General features: G+C 45.7%; 1 protein-coding gene across 4 annotated transcripts in view; it reads left to right on the top strand.

Moving 5' to 3' along the window:
- The window catches only part of SIL1 (SIL1 nucleotide exchange factor), a 241129-nt gene that overhangs the window by 54056 nt on the left and 170052 nt on the right, over positions 1-17021 (top strand). For all 4 annotated transcript variants that reach the window (XM_030828508.1, XM_030828519.1, XM_030828513.1 and 1 more), the window contains one exon: positions 13189-13303. In XM_030828508.1, the coding sequence (XP_030684368.1) occupies positions 13199-13303 (105 nt within the window). In that variant the 5' untranslated portion in view covers positions 13189-13198. The remainder of the gene's footprint in view (positions 1-13188; positions 13304-17021) is intronic.

Genomic DNA, 17021 nt, shown 5'->3' on the forward strand with positions numbered 1-17021 from the left:
CTCCTAGCTTCAAGTCATCCTCCTACCTAGGCCTCCCAAAGTGCTGGGATTACAGGTGTGAACCATTGTGCCCGGCCAGCACCTGTTTTTATGTATTACCACAGTCCGTATTTTTACCTATTTTAATGGCAGTGTTATTTTCCATTGTACTCTTCCAGATGGTTCTTTTTAGATTATTGATTTTATTAAATCAATGGCTATTTTTTGAGTGCCAGGCAAAGTGCTGGGCAATGAGGAGACAGTGGTATGTTACACAGACAATTTTCCCTCCCCCTGTGGAGCTCCCAGTCAGATGGGTTCTAGTTATAGGCCTATGGAATAGAGCTTCACTGACACCTAAAACAGCCCTGGAGAGGATGAGGAGGTTGTGCAGTCCCTAGCTCTGGTTCCTATTGCTGCCTTCTAAAATGCGGGGGGAAGTCTTGGCAGGACAGTGTCAGTTCTGCTTGTAACTGTGCTCTCAGCAAAGCACAGGATGGAAACCCTGTGACCATGGCAGAGATGGCTCTGAAGTGGAGCTGCCGCAGCAGGGAGAACTGCTGTTTCCTAGGCAATACTCTGCTTAATATTTTTAGCATGTGGTCATGACAGAACTAAATGTGGTTTCTGATCCCAAATTGGTAATAAATGTAGCCATATTTAGAGTCAGAAACAATGCATTTAAAATCCTCTGCTCCTTAATTGTCCTGCCAAGTGCTGAGTTTAGGTTTCTTTGTTTCTTGGCTACCTACCCAGCTTCCTACCATCCGTTGTAGAAGGTGCCCGGATTTTCTCTGGGCGTTAGGTGGGATTGTGAAAGCCGTGAGTTATGGCTCCCTGAGCTGTGTTGAGAGGCATCTGATTTTTGTGTTTCTGCCCACATATGTAAATGTGTACATTTTAAAATTCATCTCCTTTCAAGTTTTTAAGGATCTGGTATTATAAATAGTCTTGGGCTCTCAGGCATGTTAAAAATAAAATGTTTCATTTGCTGACTTACCTGGAAGACATAGTTGATACCAACATGGTAGTAGCAAGTCCTGTGCTTGGTGACCCGTCCTCGTATTGTTGCTAAGTGTTTCTGTAAGTAAATGCTGTTTTCTTGGGGCTCCCCAATTAGTTTAAGGAGTACCCTAATTATTGCCTAGCTCATTATTACAAAGTTGTAATTAGTGTCTTTTTTTTTTTTTTTAAGACAGAGTCTTGCTCTGTTGCCCAGGCTGGAGGGCAGTGGCTCGATCTCGGCTCACTGCAACCTCCGCCTCCCAGGCTCAGGCAATTCTCCTGTCTCAGGCTCCTGAGTAGCTGGGATTACAGGCACCCACCACCACACCCAGCTAATTTTTGTATTTTTAGTAGAGATGGGGTTTCACTGTGTTGGCCAGGCTGGTCTTGAACTTCTGACCTCAAGTGATCCACCTGCCTTGGCCTCCCAAAGTTCTGGGATTACTGGCGTGAGCCACTGCACCCAGCCTCAACTAATTTTTGTATTTTTTAGTAGAGATGAGGTTTCACCATGTTGGCCAGGCTGGTCTTGAACTCCTGACCTCAGGTGATCCACCTGCCTCTGCCTCCCAAAATGCTGGGATTATAGGTGTGAACCACTGCGCCTGGCCTTTTCTTTTTAATAATTATGCTGTCTGAGACTAAGATGTGGAAGGCCACATTATCCACTGAATGTGAACAGGACATCATCCACCTGAGGCAAGTGACAATATCTTTTGTATATTCTGTTCCATAGTATGATGCCCAAAGTGCTCAAGGAACTGACATTAATGCTGAAATTATCTTTGTGTGGTATTTGCTTTTAGAGTGTGAATGCTGAATGCTTGCAATAAAATGGCAAACAAATTATACTTACCAGTTAGCAGATAGTTCCTTTAGAGCTATGGACTGGAAATCATACCTTCTTCCCTATTTTAGCCCCTTTAAGAGGCCCTGATGTTTTCTGGAAGCTTAGAGACAGCAGGGGAAAGGAAAGATGAATTCTGATCTCTCCTCCCCTCGAACCCCGACTGTGGTATTTGGATGACTGTGGTGTGAAAGTCCCTGGTGTTCTTTGGGAGCAGGCTATAGAGAAAGCCCATCGTGCATACTGTCAGGAGATCCAGTTACTATTTTAAAAGGGGAGGGAAGAAAAGCCCTGGGACCCTTGCTCCCTGGATGCTAGCTGCATCTGTCTACAGTGGTCCCAGCAGTCTAGGTCAGCTGCATTTGCCCTGGCTGTTCCTACTCTCCCTGACTCCCCCTTAGAGGTAGGAGAGTGGCAGCAGGAATTTGGAGACAGGCCTGAGTCATCAGGAAGCGGGACTCTGAAGTATCTGATGTCAGTCAGCTGGCACTGATGCAGAGCCAGCCAGCATCGCTTAAAGGTTTCAATGGAAATGTGTCTGTAACCACCCAGAGTATAGTCCAGGTGTGTGGGCCGACTTGTGGCTCAGGGAAGCTAGTCTCCAAAGAGGGGCTTGGTTGTCAGAACAGAAGACAGTTCTGTATGGGGGTGAAGCCCTTGCTGCTTTTGCTTATCCTATTCTTTGCTCAGAATTTTCTCTAATAATAGTAGTGAGAGCTACAAGCTTTATGAGCTCTCATTTTGTGTCAGGCACTGTGCTATATGCTCTATGTCATCTCGTTTAATACAGTCATACTACAAAATAGTTACTATCAAGTCCCCTTATGGATGAAGGGGTTGAAACTTGTAGAGGTTAAGCATCTGGCCCAAAGTCACACAGCTAGTAGGGGAGACTTGGCTCAAAATCCAGAGCCCGCATTCTTCCTATTGCACTGGAGTGGGTTGGAAGGGAATGGAGCTTCTGGTAACCTTGGTTGTCATCAGACATGGGCTGATCACTCCCGGTACCTCAGGCAGGGTCAAGGATCAGGTATAAGGAGTAGGTCCCCTTGTCTGTATCTTGCTAGGAGCTTACAGTCTAAGACCTACTGGAATGTACAGACTAGGACCTGAGTATTTCTCTGATTCATCTGCTCAACTGCTGGTATGCTTAGGCAAGCCCCATTCACCAAAGAAGACTCTGTCTTTGCCATGTAGAAATACTTCTGTCTTGTGTATTTTCTGCATGGAGGGGTGAGGTGTCAAGTTCTTGCCAGACAGTTGGATGTGTGTATATACATGCTGTGTGTGGTTGTGGTTTGTGTGTGTGTGTGTGTGTGTGTGTATGTGTATGTGTGCCTGGCACTGGGCTCCATGAAGGGGAGCAGGGATGCTTTTGCTTCATGTATAGCTAGGAAGCTTGAGTGATAGGAGTTTAAGGGATCAAGTCACAAAGGAAGTCTGGCTGCAATCTGAGTCAAGGGATTTCTTCTTCCTGAATACCTGTGCCTGTGCCTTGGCTGGTCTGTGCCAAGGGCATTTAGTAATTAAGGTGCCTGTGTGTGGTATGTGTATGTGTGCGTGTGTGTGTGGTGTGTGTTTGTGTGTGGTGCAGAAACTAGAACATGGTAGAGGTGGGTCTTTCCACAAGAGGGCCCCAGTAGGCTCATTTAAAAATTTCTGTCCTGACACAAAATGTGCCTTTTTATTTATACTGTTGCAGAACAAATAAAATGATGAGTCCAGTTTCTGTGGCTGATTTCACAGACCCCTGGAGAGACAGCATGGCTGTGGAAAGAGCATGGCTTTTGGGGCCAAACTGGCTTTGAATTCTGACTCTACTGCTCTGTGGCTGCATGAACTCTGGCACGTTACTTAACCTCTCTGAATTTTGGTCCCCTCATGGGTAAAATGAGCAGCATATTGGAACCACCTCAGAGGGTTGTGGTGAAGAGTAAATGAACTTAATACTTTGCTTGCAACATGGAAAGTTCTCTATAAATGTTGACTATAATTATTATTTGACAGAATTAATTTTCCTTTGGGATGCCCAGATAGTATATTTGAATACTGGGGGAAGGGGTGGCACTGGGGTATTTCTCTCTCTCCGCCGTGGCGATTGCTACAGTTATTATTACAGTTCCACAAAGTGTAAGAACTAAAGCCTCCGGGTAGTCTGAGGCATGGCTGAGAGCCCAGAGAAGGTAGAATTGTGTCTGATGGGAGTTTCTTCTTAGAACTTTTACCTCCCTGCCCCCTCCTTCTGCTGGAGTGACTGATGCCCATCATTGTCCTGAGGTCATGTGTGTTGTGGGGTAGCTCTTCATCAATCGTAGGAACTTATGTATGGCATTGAAGAATCCCTCTGTTGCACCCATGGAGGGATTTTTTTTCTCTTTTCAAGACTTTAGTGAAATGTTGAAAAATCACATTTAGAAATGTGGCCTCAAATCTTCAAAATTTAGTGGACCCATTGAGCCTTTTGGAGCGGCCTACCCGTGTGCCTCTATGTCTTCATACGTGGACACTCTTTTGAAGGGCCCTCTGACTGCCTCATTGCCAAATCCAGTGACTGATCTCCTGACATTGTTGCCTACAACTGGATTTTCTCATGATTCTCCACTCTCTTGACCTGTGTAGGTCTGCACTAATCGTGTGGCTGCTCCTCTGATTTTCTTGCTTGCTCCCTTTTCCTAACCTGCAGCCATGAGTTGAAGACTATGCTTGGCCCACTGTCCTTTTCTCTCTAAGGTTTCTCCCTAGAAGGATAGTCATTCTGCTCCTGTTGCTTTGATGATCACCTCTGTGCTGATAGCACTGAAACTCTTGCCCTGCCTTAGCCCCGTCTACCTCTTCGTCTTCAACAGGTATGAGGTTGCCACAGCCTTCCTGGATCCATTGATAAGTTCCACGCCTAATGGCATTGAATTCCAGTTGTTCTCTATGTAGATATTGAGTGCCTGCCATGTCTTCTGGGTCTTTAGCAGTCCAAATAAAGATTGAGCCTTAAGCTTACTTCTAGCATTCAGATTCTTTGAAAGCTGTGGCCAAGTAGGACAGATCTGGGGAGGGCCAGGCTAGGCTTTTTATTCAGTCACTCTGCTTGTCATGTGGTTTCTTTTTTTTCTAATTTTGAGACAGAGCCTCACTCTGTCACCCAGGCTAGAGTGCAGAGGCATGACCTCGGCTCACTGCAACCTCCGCTTCCTAGGTTCAAGAGATTCTCCTGCCTCAGCCTCCCGAGTAGCTGGGATTACAGGTGTGCACCACGACACCCGGCTAATTTTTTTGTATTTTTAGTAGAGATAGGGTTTCGCCATGTTGGCCAGGCTGGTCTCGAGCTCCTGACCTCAAGTGATCCGCTTGCTTCGGCCTCCCAAAGTGCTGGGATTACAGGTGTGAGCCACCGTGCCCGGTCGTGTCATGTGATTTCTTTTCATTGGATGCACTAACTTTTGTCTCTGTGATTGCAGTTTTTTTTTTTTTTTTTTTTTTTTTTTGCTAGTTTGTTTAGCTCCCTTCTTGAAGATCTGTATTCTTCTCTACTGGAGTGGGAATGGAGTAGGTCATGTTCCACCTCTGAGAGTACAGAGAAAGGGCTAGGAATGCCCCTCACTGCCCTTCCCATTTCATCCCATCCCATGTTGCCTTCCCTCCAGGTGTCTATTCCCAGCTGGGCCTGTGGAGCCCTTCTTGGCTCCCTGTGCCCTCTGGCAGGGCTAACATCTGTACTGCCACTGTTCTCCCTTGCAGGCTGCACAGTGGATTTTGTAGCTCTGTGTAGCTCTTTGTAGCTCTCTGGTTAGGCAGAGGCTTGGATTCATTCTGAACCCTCTACCCTCCAACAGTCTCCTCTAATAACCTTTTTTCTTGGGTACCTTGGGTTTGTTGAGAGCAGTCCCTCTTTGCTTGGCCCTAGGCATGACTTCAAAACATAGGGGAGATATTATCCCCATTGTACAAATGGCCACTGGCTCAGGGATGTTCCAGTCCAGCCATCTTGCCAGTGGGGGCTGGACTAGTGAGAAGCTACATTTGTTTTGCTGTTCAAAGACTTTCCATTTAATTACTGTCTACCTCTTGACTTTCTGTTTAGTATTGTCTCAGGGAGGAAAAGCTCGTTTGCCTGACTACTACAAACTTGTTTTTCTTGTCCTTCAAATTATTCTTTGAAATTCCATTTCTTTTCTTAAGCCTTTGCACATTGTTCTCCCTTGTCAGGGGCGTCCTTTCAGTGTCCTCTTTGCATTGTTTCTTCAGCTTCATATTTGTCTGCTTAAATTAGGTAGTGCACTTCTGTTTGTGTAGACGTGAGTGACTGTATGTGTGCATATGAGTTTGTGCAGCCCATAAATAGTAATGAATGTGTGTCTGTGGAAGAGCTCATCCTCTAACCTTCAGTTTGTAAAGCAGGTGATTGTCTTACAGCTGTTCCTGCAGCTGGCAGTTCTGCATGTTGGTGGCTTGGCTCTCTGGATGCCAATATGCTAGGAAAAGCACTGAGTGGGCTGGGTCTGCCTTCGGGCTCAGCAGAAAACTGCCTCAGATTTCTCCATTTCCAGCCAGGAGGGTCATCCTTTAACATTTATTTCCTTTACCTCCTGGGAGTAGCTACCCAACAAAAGGCTTTGGTCCTCATTTGAGGCATGGGTCAGCTGGAGAGTGTGTGGCTCTAACAGGGAACAGGAGCTTTGGAGAGTAGTTGCCTGGCCTGGCCCTGATGGGCTGCGGGTCCAGGGCAGCAGTCATCATTTCCATTCCAATGATGGAGTGGGCCGCGCACCGAGGCTCAGGACTGTAATCCCAACACTTTGGGAGGCTGATATGGGTGGATCAGTTGAGCCCAGGAGTTCGAGACCAGCCTGGGCAACATGATGAAACCCCATCTCTATAAAAATAATAAATTTCAAAAAGCCAGGTATGGTGGCACACCATATCTGCTACTCGGTAGTAGTCCCAGCTACTCAGGAGGCTGAGACGGGAGGATTGCTTGAGCTTGGGAAGCAGAGGTTGCAGTGAGCTGAGATTGTGTCATTGCACACCAGCCTGGGTGACAGAGTGAGGCCCTGTCTCAGAAAACAAACAAAACAACTGATAAAAAAATGGAGTGATGATTAGATGCTAGGTGCTGTACCAAGTACTTCCTATTCATTGCTTTATTTAATCCTCGCTACCAACCTTTGAAGTAGAAATTCTTAATATACCTATTTTATAGGTGAAGAAACTGAGGCCTAGTGAAGTTGTGTCCAAGATCACATAGCTAGGAAGTGGCAGAGCCAAGAATTGGCCTTAGGTCTGTCTGACTCCAAGTCCATGTGTTATACTACCCGGTGTTTTTGTTTCTTTTGTCTCTTTGGTTCAGTTTCTTCCTTATATAATGGAAGTAGGAATTCTTGCCCTTTCATTTTTCCCAGGAGATTTGGGAAAACAAATACATGAACATACAGTGTAGGTTAATAACATGAGCATTTTATAAGATGGAATTCCAAGGGCTCCATGGCAGGCTGCTGAGTTGGCTTTGCTTGCCCAGGACACTTAGAACCTTTTCCAGTTCTTTCTGTGCTCTGGTCCTGAAACTCAGCTACTGCCCATGGGTCCTGCCAGGTGTGTCAGAAGCTGCCAGAGACCCAGCAATACCGCTCCCTCTCCCTTTATTGGCTTCTTGCCATCCTCATCCCATTCTTTTGTTTTCCATTCTGGAGAAAAGACATTAAGAAGAGACGTCTTGTTTACACAGGGCCCAATCCCCACCTCCAGTCTTGTCTGAATTGTGTGGAAGACATGAGGCACTGAGAGAGGTGGGGGCCGAGTGGCCTCCTCCCACCTGCTCCCCAAACATCTGCTCTGGGCTGCAGTAAGCTGGCAATACAGATTGGTGGGTGCATCCAACCTCTATTTAAGCAGAGGTACAGCCTACAAATGGACACTTTTGATAGAAAAATGGGCATCTCAAGTACCTTATTATCTCTTCTGTCCCAAAGCCCAAGGATACTTAAGGAAAGAGTTACTGGTGAGACACTGAAATAGTTTCCCCTTTCCTGGACAGAGTGATGGTATTTTATGTCAGAAGAGGGCCATAAATGTAAAGATGTAGGTCTGTCCTCCATTGAAAGCCAAGGATGATGAGAAGGATTTTTTTTTTTTGTAGGGTATGCAGGGGCCATTGATCAGGTGAACCCAGAGTTTATGGGTGGCAGGTGGTTTGGGAATGGCACTATCATCAGTCCAGGTGTGCCAAACTGTGCCTCAGTGGGATGCCATGACTTTGGCTTTACTTATGCCAGGGACCGCAGCTGGCTTTTGCCACTGCTGCTGCCTCTGTCCCTGCTTGTGATGGTGGGCCATCCTGGCAAAGCATAGCTGTGTGCCACTTCCCTTTCCCCCTTTCTCTTCTCCCTCAGCTTTAGCATAAAGCCCAGGGCAAACTATGCCTGCCACTTCTTGAGTAAGGACCAAGACCAGGTGACGTGGCTGCAGGCAGGCCTTAAAAGGACAGAGAACACTGTTTTCCGTGCCTGCATGCTGCAGAGTTTGCACTTGCTCTTGCTCTCTGAATGCCCCTGTGAAGCCTGAGAAACTATCTCACACCTTTCTCCCAGCCTCACCTAGGTCTCTCCTCAGTCCTCTCAATCTCCTCATCCCTCTCCCACTGCCCACCTCAACTCCATGTTCTTGTCCTCTCTTTCTCTCTCTCATTCTCTCTCCCTGTTTTGTGGAAAAATATATGGAGGCAATAACTGGGTCAGCTGTGCAGTCCATGTGGAATTATTGAGGGAAGATGAAGGATCCACTTGTGAATCCATCTCTCATCCTTAGTATTGGCAGAAAATGTTTCTGACAGTGTTAGCGTGTGTGCAGGAGACAGAGACGGCTGGGAGCCCTGTGGGAGCTGCCATTTATCTCACCCTCCACTCCTCTTCCCACTCCAAGGAGTGGGGGAAGCTGCTGTGTGTGTATCAGCTGCCCCTGACCTCTTATTCCTCACTTCCTCAGTCCCTTCTGGGCCTCCCCCTTCTGCTCGTTTGTCTTCTTTGTCCTTGACTATTTCCTTCTCATTTAGCTCTTCCTCCTCTTCTTTTTCCCCAGCACCAGTTTCGTTGTTGATCCCTAGCTGTAAGAAGGAAGCTCATAACCATGTGTCTGTATGTGTGTGTGTGTGTGTGTGTGTCTGTGTGTGTATATACACATGAGTATCTCATGGAAGGGAGGGACATCTGTGGCTTTGGGTTAATCTTTGTTTTATTGTATGTTGTCCTGATAATGCTGTGAGTCCCCCACTTCTATTCTTTATTCTTTTTTTCCCCACAGCCAAGGCTGCAGCGTTAACAAAAGTATAGAGCAGTATAGGCAGCTCTAGGGTTGTGCCCTCTCAGGAACCGTCTCCCTAGGCCTCCCTAGCCTTCTCCCTCCTGATGTGGTGACCCCTTGCCCTTGTTCATCCTCACCCAGCCTGGCCCCTCTCCTGCTCACACCCAGGGATGGCCAGTCACCTATCTAGAGCCTAGTGTGGTGCTGTGAACTCAATCCCTGCCTTTCAGTGTGATTGGTGCCCCAGGGAGCCAGGTTGCTGGGGGAAGCTCTCGTGGCACTCAGCCGTTCCATTTTGTCGGCAAAAAAAGGGGGGGAACTGGCAGAAAGCTAAGGCTTTTGCTGCTGGGTGAGTATAGCAGCTATTTTTAGTACCTGAGCCTTTGCTTTTCCATTTGGCTCTGCTTTTTTAGCACAGTGGCAGTCCAGCAGGGCTGTTTTCCTTCATGGCTGCAGATGTCCTTAGGGAAAGTTTCTTTCAGCCCCTGAGAAGATGTGGGCAGGGCAGAGGGGTAATGACTTCTGAGAGTGGGTTCAGGCACACTTTGGGTCCCACTGCAATCACGCCACAGGTCCAATTTCTTAAGGTGAAGCAGGGAGGAATGTGGCAGAAGTGGGATAGAGAAAAGGTAAACACCACATTCTTCAGAGGTGCTGCCCTGTAATTAACTCACTTAAGCCTCAATTGAGTAACCTGCCTAATGAGGTATACTGGGGCTGAGGGATAAATATTAAAACCTTTTATAAGGGTCTGGGCTAATACTGACACATCCTGAATTTTCCTAAGGTTTTCTGGTTTGTTTTGCTTGTTTTATTTTGTTTTTCTTTCTGCCTTTCTTTCCTAGATCATTTGCTAATTTGGATTAACTTTTCTTGACTTCTATCCTAGTTTACTAGAATATTTTCACTATTCCAAATAGAAACCCTTCACCTATTAAGGAGTAACTCTCCATTTCCTCTTTTCCTTAACCCGGTATCTGCTTTTCTACTTTCTATCTAAATGAATTTGTCTGTTCTAAATATTTCATATAATTAGAATCATACAATATCTGAGCTTTTGTGTCTGACTTATTTCACTTGGGATAATGTTTTCAAGCTTCCATGTTGCAGCATGTATCAGAATTTCATTCCTTTTATGGCTGAATAATATTCCATTGTATGTATATACCGCAGTTTGAAAATCCATCTTTTGATGGCACTTGGATTGTTTCCACCTTTTGGGTATTGTGAATAATGCTGCAATGAACATTGATGTACATATATCTGTTTGAGTCCCTGTTTTCAATTCTTTGGGGGATATGCCTAGGAGTGGAATTGCTGGGACATATGTTAATTCTATATTTAGCTTTCTGAGGAGCCACCAAGCTATTCCCAAGTGGCTGCGCTGTTTCATATCTACACCAGCAATGTACGAGGGTTCCAGTTAATCTACATCTTCACCAACACTTGTTATTTTACTTAAAAAAAATTACAGCCATCATTGTGGGTGTGAAGTGGTGTATCATTGTGGTTTTGATTTGCATTTCCCTCATGGTTAATGATGTTGAGAACCTTTTCATGTCCCTATTGGCCATTTGTATATCTTCTTTGGAGAAATGTTTATTCAAGTCCTTTGCCCATTTTAATATTTTTTATTTTTTTTTTTTAGTGACAGAATCTCATTCTGTTGCCCAGGCTGGAGCACAGTGGCATTATCATAGCTCACTGAAGTCTCAAACCCTTGGGCTCAAGAGATCTTCTCACCTGAGTCTCCTAAGTAGCTGGGACTGTAGGTGCACACCACCACACCTGGCTAACTTAAAAAATTTTTAATTTGTTTTTTTAGAGAAGAGGTCTAGCTATGTTGCTCAGGCTGTTCTTGAACTCCTGCCTTTGCCCATTTTTAAATTGGGATACTTGCCTTTTTATTGTTGAGATTTAGGAATTCCCAACACGTTCTGGACAATATACCCGTAACAGAGATGTAATTTACAAATATTTTCTCCGTTTCTGTCTTTTCACTATTTGATAATATCCTTTGAGACCCAAAAGCTTTTTAATTTTGATGAAGTCCAATTTATCTATTTTTCTTTTGTTGCCTATGCTTTTGGTGTCATATTTAAGAAACCAGTGCCAAATCCAAGGTCGTTAAGATTACATCTATATTTCCTTCTAAGTTGTATGCTTTTAGCTCTTAAATGTAGGTCTTTGATTCATTTCTAGTTAGTTTTTATAAATGATATAAGGTAAGGGTCCAACTGTACTCTTATTATTATTTTTCAGACGGAGTCTTGCTCTGTCACCCAGGCCAGACCGCAGTGGTGTGATCTCGGCTCACTGCAAGCTCCGCCTCCTGGGTTCATGCCATTCTCCGGCTTCAGTCTCCTGAGTAGCTGGTACTACAGGCGCCTGCCACCATGCTCAGCTAATTTTTTGTATTTTTAGTAGAGATGGGGTTTCACTCTGTTAGCCAGGATGATCTCGATCTCCTGACCCTGTGATCTGCCCGCCTCGGCTGGGATTACGGGTGTGAGCCACCACATCTGGCCCCAGCTTCACTCTTACACACGTGGATATCCAGTTGTCCCAGTACCATTTGTTAAAGAGACTGTCCTTTCTCCATTGAATGGTCTTGGCACCATTGTCAAAAATTGGCCATACATGAGATTATTTCTGGACTTTCAATTTTATTTCATTGGTCTGTCTGTCCATCCTTATGCCAGTATCACCCTTTGAGTACTGTAGCTTTGTAGTAAGTTTTGAAATCAGGAAGAGTGAGTCCTCTAACTTAATTCTTTTACTTTCTTAGATGGGTACTCACTCTGTCGCCCAGGTTGTAGTGCAGTGGTGCGATCTCAGCTCACTGCAACCTTTGCCTCCCAGGCTCACGTGATCCTCCCACCTCAGCCTCCTGGTAGCTGGGACTACAGGCATGTGCCACCACACCCAGCAAATTTTTATATTTTTGGTAGAGATGGGGTTTTGCCATGTTGCCCAGGCTGGTCTTGAACTCCTGAGCTCAGGCACTCCACCCACTGGCCTCCCAAAGTGCTGGGATTATAGGTGTGAGCCACCAAACCCGGCCCTTTCTTCATTTTTAAGATTGTTTTGGCTATTCTGGGTCCCCTGAAATTTCATAGGAGTTTTAGAGTGAGTTTCTCCATTGGGATTTTAACAGAGATTGCTCTGAATCTGTATGTTGCTTTGGGTAGTATTGTTGTTAACAGTATGAAGTCTCTAATTCATGAACATGGGATGTCCTTCCATCCTTATATCCTTTTAATTTTTTTTTTTGGAGGGATGCGATCTCACTCTGTCACCCAGGCTGGAGTGCAGTGGTGTAGTCATGGGTCACTACAGCCTCAACCTCTGGGGCTCAAGTGGTCTTCCTGCCACAGCCTCCCACGTAGCTGGGACTACAGGCTCACACCACCATGCCTAGCTAATTGTTTTGTTTTTTAAATTTTTTGTGGAGACAGGGTCTCACTGTGTTGTGCAGGCTGGTCTTGAACTTCTGGCCTCAAGTGATCCTCCCACCTTTGCCTGTCCTTTTAATAGCTACTGGGGCTTGTACTTTGATTTGACTGTTTGAAAGGTGATGTGAGAGGTTTTGTGACTTGGGAATATCGAACTTTGCTGTCTTAGAGGATATTGATGCCATCTGTCTTCAGGTAGGATAATGGGTGTGTTTTAGAAGTGGGTGGTTACAAAGGCTTATGTGGATTTGTGCCCGTGTTTGTTCACATGCAGATCAGTTGGTTAGTTTCCCTCTCTCCTTATCATAGTCAAGACCACCTGCCACAACCTGATAACAAGTTCTAATGAAGAAGGAAGGGACCAGGGCTGTGATGGCTCATGCAGGAGTCCTGATTGACTGTATGGTTCTAGCCAGGACATATCTCTTGTTGGATGGCTGGACCCACCATGGGAGATGGAGGCTTCAGAATTACCTAGAAGTGGTAGAAGACTCGTTATACCTCTATGCAGGAAATGTCTGACATGTGAGCAAGTGATGACATGGGAATCACAGTGTGGGGGAACCAAGCTCTAGCTTTTCATTGACCTTCTGTTGTCTGTGCTTGCACCTGCAGGTCCCTGACTATGGCTCCCCAGAGCCTGCCTTCATCTAGGATGGCTCCTCTGGGCATGCTGCTTGGGCTGCTGATGGCTGCCTGCTTCACCTTCTGCCTCAGTCATCAGAATCTGGTAAATGTCTTTATTGCAAATGGGAGGGATCCTTGATGAGGTCTTGAGAAGGCCTCCCTGTCACCAGGGCTGCTGTGGGAGTGGGGTGGGCTTTTATGTTTCTTATGTGAGTGTGGCTGGCAGTGGATCATGGAGTAGGTAGACTTCTTCCTCCCCATCCCTGTGTCTTCTGGCTTCTGTTTAAAGCTTATGACACAGTTTCCCTTTGGGGAAAAGATGATGATGATGATAAATTCATAATTATAATCTTCCATGTACCAAACCTGGTAGTGAGTGCTTTATATGTATTCTCATTTAATCCTCCCAACAACCCTATGAAGTGGCAGCTACAGTTTTTATTCTCCTTTTGAGGAGAAGACTAAGACTCAGAGACATTAAGTAACTTGGCCAAAATCACACAGCCAGTTTGTGAGAGCTGTGAATGTCAGGATTCTTCCCAAAAGCTGAGTGCCTGTGTGGTGGGCATCAGTTCCAAGTAAGACTCTTTTTCTTCCTCTACTCCTCTCTCCCTTGTACTTTCTCAGTTCATCTCCATCTCTGCATCCCCCTTCCTTTTGTCTGTAGCTCTCTGTTCTTTCTGGGCCACACTTCATTAACCTAGAGCTTACTGCTCAGGGCTTCTGCCATTGCCACTGGCAGGAGGAGAATGCCCAAAAAGGCCCTGAGCTTGGCCTGGCTGCAGCACACTACGGTTCCTGGCCCTGTTTACTTGGCTTGTCCCAGCAACAGCCTGCCCTTGACCAGCTCCTAATGCCCTCCCTCTCCTCTCCCTTGATAAGCTCCTACTGTGAGTTATTTGACAGTTTCACCCTCCCCTGGCCACCTTCCCCAACCCCCAGGACTCCCACTAAATGTTGGATAAAGCACTGGAAGCTCTGGAGCAGGAGGTCCTTGAAGTGCAAGTGACAATTGTGATGAATTTAATAACAATCCAGCTTAGCTGTGGTTCACCTCTGGCTCATGGCAAGCTTCCACCTTCTCTCTGAAATCATTTGTTTCTTCTCTGCCTTTCCCCCCACTTTGTGGAGCAGGAGAAAACATACAGTTACAAGTCACGAGTCCTTTTGAGTTTTTAATGCCCTCTGAGATCCTGTTGGTGCTGTTTATTTGCCTCTTCCTCAAGGACAGTAAGAATGGGATCCCAGGGGACTGGCTACAGCATGAGGCTGGGGCTGCCTCTGGCATGGGTTGGCAGTGGAATGGCCCAGAAAAGAGCCTTGAGGGACCAGGGCTGTGTCCCCTCCCCAACTTGTAGCTCATGAGGATGCCGTGCTCCCCATCGTGAGCTTTAGCAAATGCACAATTAACAAAGGCATGCCGATGAATTTACTTAAGGACCGAGTTAGGAAGTCCCTTTTGGATAACAGTTCAACCAAATAGATGAGCTTTCAGAGCATAATTATTCTGGCCCATTTATATTAGCTCTATTGAGTCTAGTCTCAGAAAAATGTTAATACTGACTTTCATCAACAGAAGCTGCTTTTATCCTTATGTCTGTTCCTAAGCTGTATCCATTTGTCATAATCTTTCATCATGTGCTAAGCACAAGTAGGAGTTGAAGCATCTTTTCTCTCATACCATAAAAATTGCTGCCCTGATGTCATTTAAAATCTAAATTATGCAGCCAGCCACCTTCACAACAGTGAAAATGGGGTGGAGGTGGTTATGATCCTTTCTTCAGAGCCTGGAGTCCAGGTAAGTGCTCCTGATGACCTGGAATTGTCCTCCCAAAAGGCATTGGGGCAGGTTAATGCCCACCCAGGAAAGGCCGGCTATGTGTATCACAGTATGATCTGGAGCCAGCTTTCCTTCCTGGCTCCTGCCGTGGTACTTCCCCGGGATGCCACATCTCAGGAGGCATGTAGATGCTGAAGGGCTGTGGTTGTGTGTTACTGGCCTTGAAAAAGGTGGTAGTAAACGATGAGGCGGGTACAGTAGTGGAGCCTTGTGGAAGGAGCACAGGTCCTTCATAAGATCCCTTTTGCCTCCCACTTTGGCAATTTGACCCTTTCTGAGCTTTGTTTCCTAATCTGTAAAACAGGGTTGGTACCTCCCTCTTAAGGTTTTAGTGTAGATTAAATATGATTATATATAAAGCACCTAGCATTGAAACTGGCACAATATGGCCAATAAATGGTTAATGAATGTCAGCTGTTGTTTTTTAGTATAGGGGTGCAGCTTCTATGGTTTAATTTGGGCTGTGTCAGGCAGGCTTCTGTCCCAAAATGTTGCCCTGGCAGCCTGTGTCTGTTACAGTGTCTGTCAACCCACCATTAGAGATTCATTCATTCTCTTGGATCTTGAAGGCTTTGGTTTTTAAGAATCTCTTATTCGGATACAAGCGCAAGGAAGTGTGACATGGTAAGCTGTTGTCAGCTAACACCTTAGCTAGGATTTCTTGCCAGTCACTTGAGAGGAAATTGGTATTTGGAATGATGGTGATAGGGAGAAGAGAGCACTGATGATCCAGCATGGAAGGCAGCCCTGAGGAGCCAGCTGGGAAGGCACCAGAGCACAGGGTTTACTTCACGGCTGACCAAGGGCTGGCCTGCCTCTCTCTCTCTCCTGTTCAGGACACTGCCTAGGCAGAGTGAGGCTAGTTGTGCTTGTTCTTTCACTGGGACTGTGGTTTCTTACCTGGCCCATGGAAGTCTTTGCTGAGGAAGGGCATGTGCTGGTAGATATGCTAAGGTGATCTCAATGTCCCAGCGTCATTCCCTTAGCTCTCAGGGCACAACTTATTAGGACATCTGACCAAGAAAGAATCATAGCAGTGAGTCAAAACTTGTGTATGGGCTTTGGAGCCAGGCAGGTCTGGACTTCAATCTCTGCTCTGCTTTTCTGAGCAGTGTGATTTTGAAAAGCCCCATGTCTGTCCTCCTATGGGACTAATATGATGTGCTTCACAGATGACACTTGGATGAATTGAGGAATGGAAGGCATCTTGTCCCAGTGCCTGACATATGATCAGGGCTTAATAAATGGTAGCTGCTGTTATCATTACAACCTCATCCTCTTGATGCTGCTTTTTCTCAAAACCTTTTCTGGAACTCTGCTTTTGAACTCACTGTCCAGCCTGTGGTTTGTTCCAATCACTGAACCTCTCTCAATGCTTCTGAGCCCTTGGCCTTTGAGGATAGCTAGGTGTGTTTTGGGCAAAGCATCTAAAGACTCTTATAGCCAGGTCTTGTGAACAGGGTGAGCATAGATAGGGGAGAACCAATTTTGTGTCAATCTCCACTAAAAACTGAGGTGTACTTTAAAATGTACTTTTAAATGTACAGATTTTGTGTTTGTGTCTTAAAATCTGGTTCAAAGATGATAGTAAGAGGAGGTGCAAAAAACATTTTGAACAGTGACAGGATTGTTGCAAAAGAGTCTGGCCTCCTTAGGACTTGAAGCATGGAGCTCGGTGGTTCATCAGTCTCATTCTAACCCTCCTTCTTGAATCCACTCTATTAATCTTGTTAATGAAATCTAGAAAAAGAGGCTTTCCCAACCCTTAGTAGTTAAAATGAACATCAGCCTACCTGGATTTTGAAGGGCTTCCTGTGCTACCTTCTTATCACCATCTGCCTTGCCCCTTTCTGCTTCTCTTGATGAGAATTTGGCTGCTTGCTTACAGCCTGCCAGGAATTACCTGGCTAATAGGTAAACTGAAACAAGGATTGAGGCTGGACATGGTGGCTCATGCCTGTAATCCCAGCACTTTGGGAGG

The sequence above is a fragment of the Nomascus leucogenys genome, chromosome 2 (assembly GCF_006542625.1).
Source record: "Nomascus leucogenys isolate Asia chromosome 2, Asia_NLE_v1, whole genome shotgun sequence".
NCBI classification, from domain to species: Eukaryota; Metazoa; Chordata; class Mammalia; order Primates; family Hylobatidae; genus Nomascus; species Nomascus leucogenys.